The sequence below is a fragment of the Mytilus edulis genome, chromosome 3 (assembly GCF_963676685.1).
Source record: "Mytilus edulis chromosome 3, xbMytEdul2.2, whole genome shotgun sequence".
Lineage (NCBI taxonomy): Eukaryota > Metazoa > Mollusca > Bivalvia > Mytilida > Mytilidae > Mytilus > Mytilus edulis.
This window is the reverse complement of record NC_092346.1, coordinates 41,469,074-41,485,231: the sequence shown is the minus strand read 5'-3', so window position 1 is coordinate 41,485,231 and position 16,158 is coordinate 41,469,074. Positions and strand designations below refer to the sequence as shown.

Sequence of the window (16,158 nt, the reverse complement as noted above, 5' to 3'; positions counted from 1 at the left end):
ACCTTAAGTAGAATACTTGGTGGGTTGGTATCACATTTGTAAACCTACCAGTGCTTCCACATTTTCTTATTTCTATGTTGTGAGCTGCACATTGTTAATTGAAGCATTTTCACTGGGAATATTCGAAAGTTATTTTATCTTATGAACTCACACACAATAGTTTTTTTTTTTTTATATCTAAAACATGTAGGAGGTAGGGAGAAAGACAGCACTAATAAGATGTAGTAAACTACTTCATCAGTTTTTAACCAGTTACTTGATCTTTTTATAAGTTTGCACGCATGTTGAAATTGTGCACTTTCTATTATAGAGTGGTAAACATTTTATTTTCAACTTTTTTTACATTAGTGTTGCCATGAATTTCAATGTTAAATATGAACTACCTTTGTCAATTGCTTAAGACATTTTTAGTGAAACATGACCATTTCAGTCATAGGATTTTTTTATAATTATTATTTATGGTCTGATTGAAGTAAAAATATCATTTTTTATCTAATAGTATAAAACAATAGCTGAAATGACCTCATTCAATTATGACTTTTCATCGCAAACAAGAAGGTCTGTATCATATCTTGAAATTGACAATGAGTGTCGGTATAGAAAAAACTTTTTTAGATTAATTTAATTTGAACAATCATAACTTAACACACTTTATCTAAAAGGAAAGACAAGTATTACGTATGTAAGAATCTAAGAAAGGAAATGCATTGTTTGCTGAAAAAACACCAGACAATATGAATAAAAGATCAAATGTAATTAGAATGTGTATTCAGTGGTAATGATGCCATAAACATGCTCCAATTATTACAAACTACTGTTGATTTCCTCTGTGCTTCTAAGATGCTTAATTCGAACACGGTATTTCTTTGATTGAGTACCGTTTTAACTGAACTTTGTTATATCTTTTTTATGGATCTTAAGTTTATTCTTAGTATATAGAGACATTTCGATGTTTTCCTCGGTTGTTTTTTTATAATCATGATTTTTTTTTCTATCAATCGATTTATGACTTTTGAACAGTGGTATGCTACTGCTGCCTTTATTCAACGCTCTATTATTATTAAAAGAAACATTAAGAATTTAACTTGAAAAAAAATGAGCAAAAAAAAACCCAACTCATGCAATTTGATGTTTTGTCTGCCTTTAGTCATATATTTGATTTTTTGGTGGATGGTTGTGTCATTGACAATCCGGGTACTTCTCATTATTGTTGTGTCAATTATTTTCACTAGGGAATTGATCCCAAGTTTGTCTTATTAAATCATACTACAGTTTTAATCCATAACCATCAATTCACATATATATTGAAGATGTGCACCTAGTGTTATAGGATTTTCTTATCCCAGGCATAGATTACCTTAGCCGTATTTGGCACATTTTTGGGAATTTTGGATCCTTAATGCTCTTCAACTTTGTACTTGTTTGGCTTATAAATATTTTGATATGAGCGTCACTGATGAGTCTTATGTAGACGAAACGCGCGTCTGGCATACTAAATTATAATCCTGGTACCTTTGATACCTATATAGAGTTGTTTTAAGATATTTTTTCTCTTTCAAAAAATTGGTGCACGAAAGATAGTACCAGTAGGGTATAATAAACTCCTTCTGTAGTTTACAAACAAGATCCTTGAATTGATATAGGACAATGAGGTATGAGGGCCAATGAGACAACTCTCCATCCAAGTTACAATTTATAAAAGTAAACCATTATAGGTCAATATAAGGTCCTCAACACGGAGCCTTGGCACACACCAAACAGAAAGATAACTAGAGGCTCTTAAGAGCCTGTGTCACTTACCTGTGTTTACTGATGCTTTGAAATCATGTAAATAAGGTTAAAATCGTAATTAATAGTATTAGATATTATATCTTATAATGATATCGTGGATAATAACAAAAAACTGCAAAATTTCCGTAAAATTACTAACTCAGGGGCAGCAATCCAACAACGGGTTTTCGGGGTGGTCTGAAAATTTCAGGGCAGAGAAATCTGTATCTGATGAACATTTTTGCCACCTGTAAGATTTGATCTAAATGCTTTAGTGTCAGAGATATAAAAAAAAAACCCTGCAGTTTACCCCTATGTGCTATTTTTTACCATGTCGGCAATGATGTTTGGAAGGCGAGGTCATCGGACACATTTTTTTAAACTAGAAACCCTAATAATCATTATAGCCAAGTATGGTCAAATTTGTCTCAGTAGTTTCAGAGAAGGTTTTTGTAAAAGATTACAAAAATTTACTAAAAATTGTTAAAAATTGACTATAAATGGCAATTACTCCGAAATGCGTCTACTGACCATTTTAATCATGTCGACTTATTTGTAGATCTTACTTTGCTGAACATTACTGCTGTTTACAGTGTATCTCCATCTATACTAAAATTCAAGATAATAACCAAAAACTGCAACATTTCCTTAAATTACCTATTCAGGGACAGCCATCCAACAATGGGTTGTCGCATTCGTCTGAAAATTTCAAGGCGGATAGATCTTAACCTAATGAATATTTTGAATTCATGTTAGATTGCTAGAAATGCTTTAGTTTCAGAGCTATAAACCAAAACAGCATTTTACCCCTTTGTTCTATCTTTAGCCATGTCGGCTATGCTGGTTGGCATCCGGGTCGTCAGACACATTTTTAAACTATATACCCTAGTGATGATTGTTGCCAATTTTTTTTTTAAATTTGGGCCATTAGTTTCAGAAAAGAAGATTTTTGTAAAATGTTAACAAACGACGACGACGAGAACGGCGTACGCCTAGTGATGAGAAAAGCTTACTTGACCTTTCAGGTCAGGTGAGCCAAAAAAGGCCCCCAAAAATCACTAGTGTTAAACCATTCAAACGGGAAAACCAACGGTCTAATCTATATAAAAACAAAAAACGAGAAACACTTATGAACCACCAAAAAAAAACAACTACTGAACATCCGATTCACAGGTGACTTGAAGTTTATAAAACGTTTGAACACATATTGATGTTGATGACCTCCTAATTAATAAGTGTGTTTCACTGTTTTTTTCCCGACATTTTTTCCATTTTATAAATGTGTTGAAATGATCCCTATAATCAACCATTTTTAATTGTTTAAAAAATACCTGTTTATTTCAGTCATAGAAATATTTTGGCTGGAATGTTGTCTGATTGAGGTATACACTCCATCATCCATATGTCTTGTTATATACAGTACAAAAATTTAAAAGTCAAATACCTTCATAGCTCTTTAAATTGATTAAAGTTTTGAAACTAATATCTGTATGGGTAATGTAAGGTATACCACTTAATTCAAAAGGAAAGACAAGTTTTAGGTATGTAAGAATTCATAAATGAGAATAATTTGTTTGGGCAACATAACAGCTCACAAGCCAATATAGATATACAAGTTAAAATAAAATTCTTGTCTCAAATTTTATTCAGAAATAAGAAATCCAGAAAACATGCTATAATGATTGCTATCACTATAAATGCTCTCGATGTTGCTTGCATGCTTAATGTACACACGGTCTCCTTTCTTTAATTTAAAAACAATGTTTGCTGCACCTGTATGATGACCTCGTCCCGGGTACATTCCGACAGTTTGTTTATTATTTTTCATAAGATATGAATGGAAATATTTTCCATTCGGAGACATTATTGTTGCAGATATTTGATAAAATCCTGTCTTTGGTGCTGTGAAGACTCCAGAATTTGGGTGATAGCCGTTTCCCTCATTGGTCCAAACTTTATCAAACTTTACAACTTCGTTTATGCCAATGGATTTTGCAGCCGACAGCGAAGCTGTGAAAGCAATTACAATCTTCTTCTTGCAGTTACAGGTAGACGGTTCTGATAAAAATAATATGTTGATTATTATACAATAAACGTATCGGTTTCAAATCAGAAAAATAGATTAAATTATATAACAAAGATAAATCATATATTAAGTTTAGTTTGATTTAAAAAAGAGTGTTGCTGTAAGGTTATAATTATAGTAAATCATTTGTGTGATAAGAGATATCTATAGTGTGATGTATACAGGTATGTATGCCCCCATTTGTCAGTTAAGTAGTGTCATTGTTTTGAATTCACAATTTTCCGTGGAAACTCGAATTGCTCAAGAGCAATGCAATGGAAATTAACAAAGCAGTAAAGTGTAAATAGTTGTATGGACTTATATAGCATTTTTGTTACTGTGCTTAATTCAGAAGGCTGTGTCCTAACAATATACAAATTGCTCAAAACGTTTCAGCAAATTTGAGTATGTATTCACCTCCACAAATAGATCAACTGGTAAAACAGTGCAAGTCACTGCTTGAGTAAAAGGTTGTTTGTGTGAAGTTATTTCAGTGACACAAAAATAGTGCTTACCATCTTTATAGAGTCAATTTGTTAATGTCTTTGTCATGAAATTGAAATAAAATAATCACCTACTAAACGATCGGGAACTGATTTTAAAAAGGTCCAACTCCGATATAAAAACTTTTATCTAATTGAAATTTTATGAATAATTAGGTCAAAAAACGTCTTAAGCAATTGATAACGTGATAAGGAAAAGCCTCCTTGCTTTGCACAGTAAATAAATTTAACAAACCATCGACAACAAAACATTTTGAGACACTCATATAATTCTGATGTTTGTCTTTTGATCTTTTTATTAGGTTTTTATCCCATGGTATTTAGTTTAAATACCCGTTTGGTACCTTTCGCCTCACTTGTATATTAGTAAAAGACTAAATATGGACAAAGACCCCGCTTTTCTGATCTGCCATATGCATTCGATTAGTTCGACGTTTTTTTTTAGATTTAATAAACAGTGGTGTTGGCTGCAACTTGAAATTATTATTGCTGTCTCTAGGTCACAAATGATTCCCCCGCCTGACAATAGGAAATTATAAGTTAACATTATTTATGATGATGTAACTATAAGAGAAGATAGCTTGACAACTGTGATCTCTTATGAAGCTAGTACCAAAACAAATGACTAAGTCCAACTAACTGTCATTTTCCGAATATTTGAGAGAAAAAAATCATGTGAGCATGCACACCTTCATTTTATGTATAAACATCCTACAAAATATTAAAGCTATGCGTCCAAAACTGTAGAAGGAGATAGCCGGACAAACAATGTATCCTAATCAGGATACACGGACATACAGACGGACGAACGGACAGACAGGGGTAAATTATTATGCTCCTCGACATTTTGTCTGAAGGGAATAAAAAAACAGCAATTAACCTTCAGTTATATATCATGATATATATTTAAGATATTGCTTGCAAACATTGAATTCAAAGAAATTAGATAAATAAATCCCTATTGACCTCTTGATAAAATTACGACAAAATGGCGTACTGTTAAATAATTATCCAAACCTGCTATTGACAGTATAAAATGAGTATGAAAAATGCTATTGAAAGTAGAAAATGAGTATATAAAATGCTTTTATAAGTAGAAAATGAATAAGCAACATGATGTTATAAGTAGTAATAAGTATGCAAAATGCAACCATAAGTAGAAAATGAGTATGCAAAATACTGTCGAAAGAACATACCAGAACTAGGACCTTTTATCTTCATCATCATATCAAGAAGATCTTGAAAGAGTCCATTCTCTGTAAAAAGATGTATTCTTAAATGTACCTATTTGTTATAGAAATAGAGAGATTTGTTATTCAATCATTATACATTTCATTACATATTTTCTTCTTTAAATGGTAAAGTAATCAGTTTAGATAAATACCAAAACGTTTTGGCATATTTGAATTTACCTCAAAAAATAGATCAACTGGTAAATAGGTTGTCTTTGTAAGGTGATTTCAGAGATATAAAAAAAAAATTGCTTACCATCCCAAGTCCATTTATTCAATGTATTTGTGATGAAATTGAAATAAAACAATCATCAACTTTAAGATTAGGAACTGGTTAAAAAAGTCTAACTTGGATATGAAAACGTCTATCCTAATGAGATGTTATGAATAATTCGCTCAATAAACGTCTTTAGTAATTGGTATAGTAATAGGGAAAAGCCTTTTCCATTCTCAATGTTATTCTTGATAATCACATTAAATGATTTTGTTAAAACAAACCATTGACAGCAAAATATTCTAAGGTAACAACACTAATAATACTGTTGTTTGTCTTTTGATCGTCTTGTTTATTAAATTGCAATCCTGGTACCATTGACTATTAGTTTGTTAGCCATGGCATTATCAGTTTGTTTCGACTTATTTGTTTGGATTTTCCTTCGCCTCACTTACATACAGGGATGGGGTCGATTACCTCATACTGTAATCGATTAAATTACAATTACTTTGCTAATAAAATGTAATCGATTACATTACAATTAAAACTTATTTCAAATTTAATCGATTACATTTCTTTAAAGTGGTCATGATAACTTTGGATTACTTGTGATTACATTGTATTTTGCAATATCAAGGAATTTCTTATAACTTTTTATCCTAACGAAAAAGCTAATTTTGTTGATTTTTTTTAAAGGCTTTATTCATTCATATTATTTAAAAGAATATAGACAAGTACAATGCAACATGTGTACTTTGATAACATAGCTATAGACAAGTGTCCTTTCTCTATGTAAAAAATATAACTTTGGGTTTTTTTTCTACAAATTTTAACCACGTGTCAATTAACAAAAAACCTGAACAAATAATGAAAAGTTAATGAAGTACAGTTTTATTGTCTGTGGTGACATAATTGACTAAGAGGCTAACAAAACCTTTAAACAGACTTAATAAGAAGGGATATAGTTACGATACTGTTGTCTGGTCATTAAAGATTGCATATTTTGGCTTTAATATTGATTCACTTATATGGCCTTTGCATCGAAACTAAACGCATTTATTTAAAAACCAGTTGTTGGCATGACACGGGTTATGTTCTTCTCATATATTTTATGATTTTATAATACTAAACCCCTAACGGGAGGGATTGTACCTGATATTCATATGATGAAGACATAATCTTTCAGTCAGTTTAATTGAGATGTGGAGCTGGCATGTTGGTAACTGCTGGTAATCTGTTGTTGTTTATGTATTATTGTCATTTTGTTTATCTTTTTTTGTTACCCCTTCTGACATCGGACTCGGACTTCTCTTGAACTGAATTTTACTGTGCGTATTGATATGCGTTTACTTTTCTACATTTGGTTAGAGGTATAGGGGGAGGATTGAGATCTCAAAAAACATGTTTAACCCCGCCGCATTTTTGCGCCTGTCCCAAGTCAGGAGCCTCTGGCCTTTGTTAGACTTATATGATTTTTAATTTTAGTTTCTTATGTATAATTTGGAGTTTAGTATGACGTCCATTATCACTTAACTAATATATATGTGTAAAGGGGCCATCTGAAGGACGCCTCCGGGTGAGGGAGTTTCTCGCTGCATTGAAGGTCTATCGGTGACCTTCTGCTGTTGTCTGTTCTATGGTGGGGTTGTTGTCTCTTTGACACATTCCCCATTTCCATCTTCAATTTTACATCCATGATAAATGTTTTTACAGGTGTTAATCACTACTTCCATGTTTTAACACACAATAGATGAGCTAGGGTATTAAAATTGTATTGCCTTAATTGCAATATCAATAAGGTTGTAAGTGGTTAATTGAAAATGAGTGTAAAAAATTAAATTTGCAACGACAAAACGAATAATTTGAAAAAATAATTAAAGACTGGAATAAAAGAAATTTAACTATGTTAGGTAAGATAGCTCTTGTTAAATCATTAATCTTACCGAATATTACTTATGTTGCGTCTGTAACCGAAATTGATAAAGAATACCTAGCAAATTTTAAAAAATAATATATAGTTTTATATGGAATAATAAACCAGAAAAAGTTAAAAGGGATATAATAAGATCAGATCAACTATCATATAAACAAATTAGACAGCAATTTATATGGGGCAATAAACCTATCAAATTATACGGTAAATGTCTCATTTACACAAAAAAACTGGACAAACAGTAAAATTCTATTTGTAAATGACATTATTGATAATAAAGGAAAATTAAATCAAAACATGATTTTAGATAAACTATCCTGCCACGCTAACTGGTTTTCGGAATATTCTAAATTAATGAAAGCAATACCAAAACAGTGGTTACAAGAGCTAACTAAAGAAGAATCGATTAAAACAAAAGTTGCTATTGACTCCGAATATAAATTTAAAGATATAAAAGGAAAAATTTTATCATTTAAAAACATTTCTTCCAAAGACATTTACATCTCCCTCTTAAATAGATATTATGAAAAACCAACAGGATTTCAAAAATGGAACAACATGTTTATCTTAGAAAACAACAGAAGCAAAAGACAACAAATGCTGAACTATATCTGTTGTTATATACAAGATAATAAATTCATAATGTTAAGATGGAAATTTCTGCACTACATTTTACCAACAAAACAATTACTTTTCTCTTGGAAAATAACTAAAACTCCGCTATGTAATATTTGTGATGTCATCGAAGATTATGAACACTAATTTTTGACATGCAAATTTTTGAAATCACTTTGGGATCAAATAAAACTATTACTTGATAAACTTAGAATAGGACATCATATAATATCAATTAGATCACTTTTGTACGGATACAAAATAAACGATACATGTTATTACAGTATTAATGATTTAATAACAATTATAATTTTTACTGTATACAAAGGATACTATATATCCGAACAAAAAAACAAAACACATTAATGTGTTTGAAATTTTTAAAAAAGAATTTCTTCAATATCATGAAATATTGATAAATAAAGAAGGCAAATATGAAAAATTCCATAATCTGGTTGCAGCAAAAATTATATATATACAACTCGTCTAAACATCAACCCAACAATGTTAGATCTGTAAATTTGCTTTCGCAAATTTTTGGTTCTTCCCTCGCCGGGATTCGAACCCATGCTACTGTGATATCGTGACACCAAATCGCCTGCACTGCAGCCGTCCCGCTAGACCACACGACCACCTGGGCTCTCATAAAAAGAGCTTTCGCTGGCCGTGTGTTTCCTTTCCTCGTCAGTTTTAATCAAGCGGCGTACTACAGTACATGATATATAAGGCATGAAGATGTTATTGTTACAGATCAGCTAAATTATCTATAGTAAAGGATCCTACAAATTAATGTAATATACAGTCACAGAAAATAATTATATTTATAAGTACGTCTGAGTCAGTGACAACTCTACAACAGATGTATCCATCGGATCGCCATCAATGATGGTGATACATGGCTGTGTACATATAAGTCTGAAAATTACTCCAAACAGTGTTAGAGTTAGATTTTCTACTGACAATTTTTTTGTTCGTCCCTCAGCGGGATTCGAACTCACACCTTTGATACACTACAGTACCAATCGCTTAGCCTCATGTCCAGCGCTCTAGACCACTCGACCACATCCGCTATATGAAATATAACTTCAATAGTCGTAGTGTTACCTTGTCACGGAAGGCTAATCTAGAGATAGACATGAGACACGTGTTTTTTAAGCGTGTGTAGATGTTATATTATTATTTTCATACACAATGTATTTTTCATTTGTCAGTAATCTAACTCAACAATTTTTATATATCATATGGGATCATGATACATTTCATTATACAGTCACTAGAAATAAGTATATCATACAAACAAGTCTAAACAAGTGACAAACCATACAATATATATGCCCACTGGATCTCAGAGTGATAGAGATACATGGTTAATACAAATATTTATATAAGTCTGAAAATTACTCCAAAGAGTGTTAGAGTTAGATTTTCTACTGACAATGTTTTTGTTCGTCCCTCAGCGGGATTCGATATATATATATGTTGCACTAACAAGTACTAACAATTACTAACCTTATCACTGAAATGCTATATACTAACGTTAACGAGGCCGGGATAAGGTACCGGTACTTTATGTATCTCTAACAAATGTAGAATTCAAACAAAATATTATACCACTTTCAAGGCATATTCTTGTATCGTAAGAGCTCAATCTCACAACTAAACATTGGAAAGGCAAATTCCTTTAGTAAATTGTTAACAAAATAAAACACTTGGTTAGACAAAACTTGTTATATAGATGATATAATTTATCCCATTTAATAAAGTCCCATCATAGTGAATACTAGTTACATAATTTTTCATTAATGCTTTATATTTTCTTATATCCATATTGTCTCTCAAAAACTATTTTCATATATATATACAAGATTTGTAATCAGCAAGTAATCATATGAATGTAATCTTAAAATAATCTAAAAGTAATCATGATTAAACCTAGATAATCGATTACATTATGATTACTTGTAATCGGAAATGGCATGATTACTGATAACATAGGATTACACTGCAACATGTAATCGATTACAGCTGATAACGATTACTGATTACGATTACCCCATGCCTGCTTACATATCGGTAAAAATTCAATGAACAGTCATGTCATGTCCATGGCCACATTAAATTTGCATATACATTTGCATATAGAAAACCAAAGCTTCATTTATATATTATAGGACATATCTAAGATTAGGCTTGCCGGGGCGGATCCAGTCATTCTCAAAAGGGAGAGGGGGTCCCAACTCAGGATAAAGGAGGGGGGTTCCAAACAGATATCTTCATTCATATGCATTGATCGTCCAGAAAATGGTGTACCAACCCACAGAACCCCCCCCCCCCCCACCACCACCAAAAAAAAAACTTGATCCGCCACTGGCTTGTAAACAAATTGAACAATGGATAAAAAAAATCCTATGGACCTCTCGATAAATTTAAACACGAGAAGTTAGCGTACAAAGAAATATGTATCCAAACCTGCTATTGAACGTATCAAATTAGTATGCCAAATGCTATTGAAAGTAGACATTGAGTATGCAAAATGAAGTGAAAAAAATATAGTATGCAAAATTCCATTATAAATAGAAAATGAGTTGAAAGAACATACCAGAACTAGGACCTTTCATCTTCATCATCATATTAAGAACATCTTGGTAGAGCACATTATCTGCAAAAAAGGTATATCATACTTAAATGTACTTAGTTGTTATAGAAAATATATTTTTCATAAAATATGTGTACATTTCCTGTCATATTTTCTTCTTTAAATTGTAAAGTAATCTGCTTTAATAAATACTTACGAAGTTCAGAATCACAAGTAGACTCCACTACAACTATCTGTGCCCATATCATAAAAGCAATCACTGGTATCCTAAACATTGTGGTCAAGGGAAATGCTTTGAAGTAAACGATTTGGATGCTTTTTTTGGCATCTCAACTTGTGTTAAAAATTAACTGAAATATTGCAAGCTGTTCTGTGTGTATGTTCTCATTAAATGATATATGATTCGTATTGATTATATAGGACATGCAAGTCAATTTTTTTTCCAATAATTTGTTTCAATATTTTTTCTGTGAATCTTGTCCTCCTGAAGGACCTTCCGAACTTTACTAACTTTTATTTGCATGATTTTTTTTTTTATATAAAAACATTATGAAATAGTGATGCTTGGTTTCTTGATTGACAACATAATTGCAAAAGAGGGACGAAAGATACCAAAGGGACAGTCAAACTCATAAATCGAAAATAAACAAACGACGCCATGGCTAAAAATGAAAAGACAAACAGACAAACAATAGTACACATGACACAACATAGAAAACTAAAGAATAAACAACACGAACCCCACCAAAAACTAGGGGTGATCTCAGGTGCTCCGGAAGGGTAAGTAGATCCTGCTCCACATGTGTGGCACCCGTCATGTTGCTTATATGATAACAAATCCGGTAAATAGTCTAATTCGGTAGGTCACATTCATGAAAGGGAACGGGATTGTAGTTACAACGTAAGGAACATATCCGATATCATTTGTGAAACGGTTATTCCATAACGGTCAACCAACTTGTGATGGCGTTCGTAAAATTTACGAAGGGATGATTTCAACTTCACCATTTGGAACTCTTGGTTTAATAGCTTCCTTGTGAGCAGCAACCCTCTATCAAGAAAATCATGATAGAAAATACAAGCACGGGAATATCGTATCAATTGGGAGATATATACCCCGTATGCAGGTGCTGTTGGAATGTTGCTACTTAGAAATGGAAAGTTCACAATTGGTAAGCTGAAATCATCTCTTTTGTCGTAAAGTTTTGTTTTCAACCGACCCTCATTGTAAATTTCTAGATGTTAGTCAAGATATGAGGCTGACTTAACTGTATCTGTAGAATCCTTTATCTCTAGTTCGATTGGATAGATGCGTTCCACATAGTCACCAAATTTTGAATTGTTTAGTGAAAGAACGTCATCTATATAGCGGAAAGCAGAGTTAAAGGATATCGATAACTTCTTATTTTTCTTCCTAAGAAGTTCCTGCACGAAGTCAGCCTCATAAAAATAAAGAAACAAGTCGGAGAGTAGAGGGTCACACTTTGTTCCCATTGGAAAGCCGACAGTCTGTTGGAAAACACGTCCTCCGAACGTAACGTATGTTGTCCATCAAGAAATCAAGACTCTTGATAATATCTGTTTCAGAGAATTTTTTGTTTGAATCAGAGTGATCCTTTACAAAGTAGGATTTATCCCTCGCTAAGAAAAGATACTTGTATCTACGTTGGCCATTCTTTTTAATAAAGCAAAGCAATACCAACTCTTTCAATTTGCCTTTTAGTTTGGAATGTGGAATACTTGTGTAAAGAGTAGAAAAGTCAAATGTTTTAATACTGTTACAAGATGAGAGAGAGTTAGATTGTATGTAATCTAACGTTTGGAAGACGTGTTTTTAATAAGGTAAAATTAAAAGAAGTAAGCATTAACTTAAAATTCACGTTCCGGTAGATATATATAGGTGATGTCCTCTCATTGAATAATTCAAATTGAAGTGATAACGTTAAACGCACCCCCCCCCCCCCCCCCCCCCCCCCCGCCCCAAATCAAGTTTGAAATTTACAATGAGTGTCGGCAGAGAAGAAAAATTTACGACAAAAGGGTTGATTCAGCTTTCCAATTGTAAAATTTCCATTTTTATATAGCAATATCCCAGCAGCGCCTTGCATATAGGGCAGATATATGTAAGTTAATACGATATTCTGTTTCTCTGTTCGTTTTTGTCTGTTGTTTTCGATTTATGCGTCGAAATGTCCTTTGGTGTCTATTTCTTCTCTTGATTGAAGTGAAGTTTTATCAAAGATTTTTATTGAAAGGATATGTTTATGGTTCATCCTTAGTTTTGTGTAAACCAATCCCACCATTTTTCTGTTAAGTAGTGTCTGTGTTTCAAAGTCACAATTTTCCTTGAAATCAAGTAGTCAGTGCTGTCAGTGATATAACAGATTTTGTTACCGTGAGTATCTGTTCTGATGAATTTTACGAAATTTGAACATCGATTGACTACTGGATCTAGCTTGATATTATCATAAAGGGATCTCTGATTTATTTTTGACGTTATATTTATGAAAAATTCATAACGTTGTAATAAAATATTTGCACCCATTTTGAAGTTGTGCACTGCATATTATTGCATTGAGTTGTATAGGGTTTGCATTCAACTTTTTTCATTTTATTTCTCCATTTATTTAATTGCTTATTATAAAAAAAAAAACGTTCTCGATTGTATTTAGTGTTATTTGCCTTTTTTAATCTTAGATAAACTGTAATGCAATTGCTTTCTGATTGATGTTTACCAACATCACCTTTTAATCGTGTTATCAAAAAACTTGAAAGTCAAATGTTAAAAAAGAGGGACGAAATATACCAGAGGGACAGTCAAAATCATAAATCGAAAATAAAGTGACAATGCCATGGCTAAAAAACAAAAACAAAAACAAAAAACGATAGTACACATGACACAACACAACAAACAAAAGAATAGGCAACACGAACCCCACCAAAAACTAGAGGTTATCTCAGGTGGTGCTTCGTATGGGTCAGCAGATTCTGCTCCGCATGTGGCACCCGTCGTGTTGCTTAAGATTTATAGATTTATAGATTGATTGAGTTTGAACAAATGTTAGCTATATGGATGCATGTTTTGTCATCTGTAACAACTTATAAAGGAAATATTTCATCTGTTCAACAGAACATCTCACCAGACTACATGGATATAAGATAAAAATGTAACAGAATTCTTGCTTCATATTTTATTCAGAAATAAGGAAGCCAGAAAACATGCTCCAATGATCCCCATCGCTGTAAATAGCCTCAGTGCCACTACGATGTTTAATGTAAACACGGTCTCCTTTCTTTAATTTGAGAACAATGTTAGCTGAACCTGTATCAGAGCCTTCTCCTGAGTACAATCCTACGGTTTTTTCATTATTTTTCATAAGGTATGAATGAAAGTATTTTCCATGTGCAAGACATTGTCGTTCCGGATATTTGATAGAATCCTTGCCTTGGTGCTGTAAAAATTCCAGAATTTGGGTCGTATCCTTTTCCCTCATTGGTCCAAACTTTATCAAACTGAACAACTGCACCAGAGCCAATGGTTTTTGTGGCTGACAGCGAAGTTGTGAAAGCAATCACAATCTTCTTGCAGCTACAGGTAGACGGTTGTGCTAAAAAAATCGTTAATTATCATACAACATGTGTGTCGGTTTCAAAACATGAAGTTAAATGAAATGATATAACAAAGATAATCCATAAATTTAGTAAAGTTTGATCAAAGATTTTATCTGTTATGTTATATTTAAAGTAGATCATTGGTTTGGTGTATACTGTTATATGTGCCACCATTTGTCATTTAAGTTGTATATGTTTCAAAGTCAAAATTCTGTTTGGAATTCGAATTGACATGACAAGTAGTATATAAAAAAGAAGGTGTGGTATGATTGCCATTGAGAAAACTGTCCACAAGAGACCAAAATGACACAAATATTAACAACTATAGGTCACCGTACGGCCTTCAACAATAAGCAAAGCCCATACCGCATAGTCAGCTATAAAAGGCCCCGATAAGACAATGTAAAACAATTCAAACGAGAAAACTAACGACCTTATTTATATAAAAAAAAATGAACGAAAAACAAATTTTTAACACATGAACAAACGACAACCACTGAATTACAGGCTCCTGACTTGGGACAGGCACATACTTAAATAATGTGGCGGGGTTAAACATGTAAGCGGGATCCAAACCCTCCCCCTGACCTGGGACAGTGGTATAACAGTACATCATAAGAACGACCTATAAAAATCAGTTGAAAAAGGTTTAACTCATCAGATGGACACAAATACGAGTGGACGTGGCCAGGGAACTTTTACATCCCGCCAACAAAAAAAAAGACACTAGGAACAGGTTCTGGTCTATTGCAGAGTTTTTAAGTTAAAGAATAGAATATTGGAACTCTTTTCTTCAAGTGTGGTTTATCACAAAGTTTGCATTTGCATGAGTAACACGGTGTGATGTGTTATGTATACTGTTTGTTTTGATTTTTCGACTTATGAGTTCAATTGTCCCTTTGGTACCTTTCGCGGCACTTATAACAGAAAAACGCAATGGACAGGCATTTCATGTCCATAATCACATTTTTGAATTTTGCATATACATTTGTTTAATTCAAGCGGCAATTAAGCTTCATTTAAATATTATGATATACATCTGATGATGCTTGTACACAAATTGAAACAAATTTGACTAACAAATTTTTATTGCCATATAAATTAAAGAAAACACGACCAAGGGGCTCAATTCAAAAATTGCTATTGAATTCATATAATTAGTATGCAAAATGCAGTTATAAATAGAAAATGAATATGCTTAATACTATTATTAAAGAACATACCAGAACTAGAACCCTTTATCTTCATCATCATATTTAGAAGATCTTGAAAGAGTCCATTTTCTGCAAAAAATATATACTTAAATGTATAAGTTGTTATAGAAAATATATTTATTCAAATATGTATACATTTCATTTCATATTTTTTTCTTTAAATAATAATGTAATCTGCTTTAATAAAAAAAAACTTACGAAGTTCAGAATCACAGGTAGAGTCCACTTTAACCATCTGCGTCCAAAACATCAGAACAATTATAAATGTCCTAAACATTATGTTCAAGGGAAGTGACGTGTGCTATCAAATAAATGTTTATAATGTTGTTGTTTTTTTTTGTTTGTTTTGTTTTGTAGCTCAACTTGTATTTATACTTAACCGAAACCTTGCAAGCTGTTCTATG

General features: G+C 32.4%; 1 protein-coding gene across 1 annotated transcript; it reads right to left on the bottom strand.

The window, feature by feature from the left end:
- Nucleotides 1–3,397: 3,397 nt before the first annotated feature.
- LOC139515258 (uncharacterized) lies at nucleotides 3,398–15,821 on the bottom strand. The gene is made up of 6 exons (XM_071304821.1): nucleotides 15,764–15,821; nucleotides 14,129–14,536; nucleotides 11,125–11,257; nucleotides 10,932–10,991; nucleotides 5,535–5,594; nucleotides 3,398–3,828 (listed from the first exon to the last, which is right to left on the bottom strand). Exons 2-6 carry the CDS (start codon nucleotides 14,420–14,422, stop codon nucleotides 3,413–3,415), a joined length of 963 nt encoding a protein of 320 aa, XP_071160922.1. The 5' UTR covers nucleotides 14,423–14,536; nucleotides 15,764–15,821; the 3' UTR covers nucleotides 3,398–3,412.
- Between the last annotated feature and the right edge of the window lie 337 nt (nucleotides 15,822–16,158).

Bases quoted from the DNA above. Each gene is read 5' to 3' on its own strand.
- LOC139515258 (XM_071304821.1), bottom strand. From the start codon at position 14,422: ATGAGGGAAAAGGATACGACCCAAATTCTGGAATTTTTACAGCACCAA. The intron at 11,258-14,128 runs TCTGAATAAAAT...AACACAAGTTGA, and splicing joins TGTTTTCTGGCTTCCTTATT to GATGCCAAAAAAAGCATCCA. The intron at 3,829-5,534 runs GTATGTTCTTTC...TATTTTTATCAG, and splicing joins GATAAAAGGTCCTAGTTCTG to AACCGTCTACCTGTAACTGC.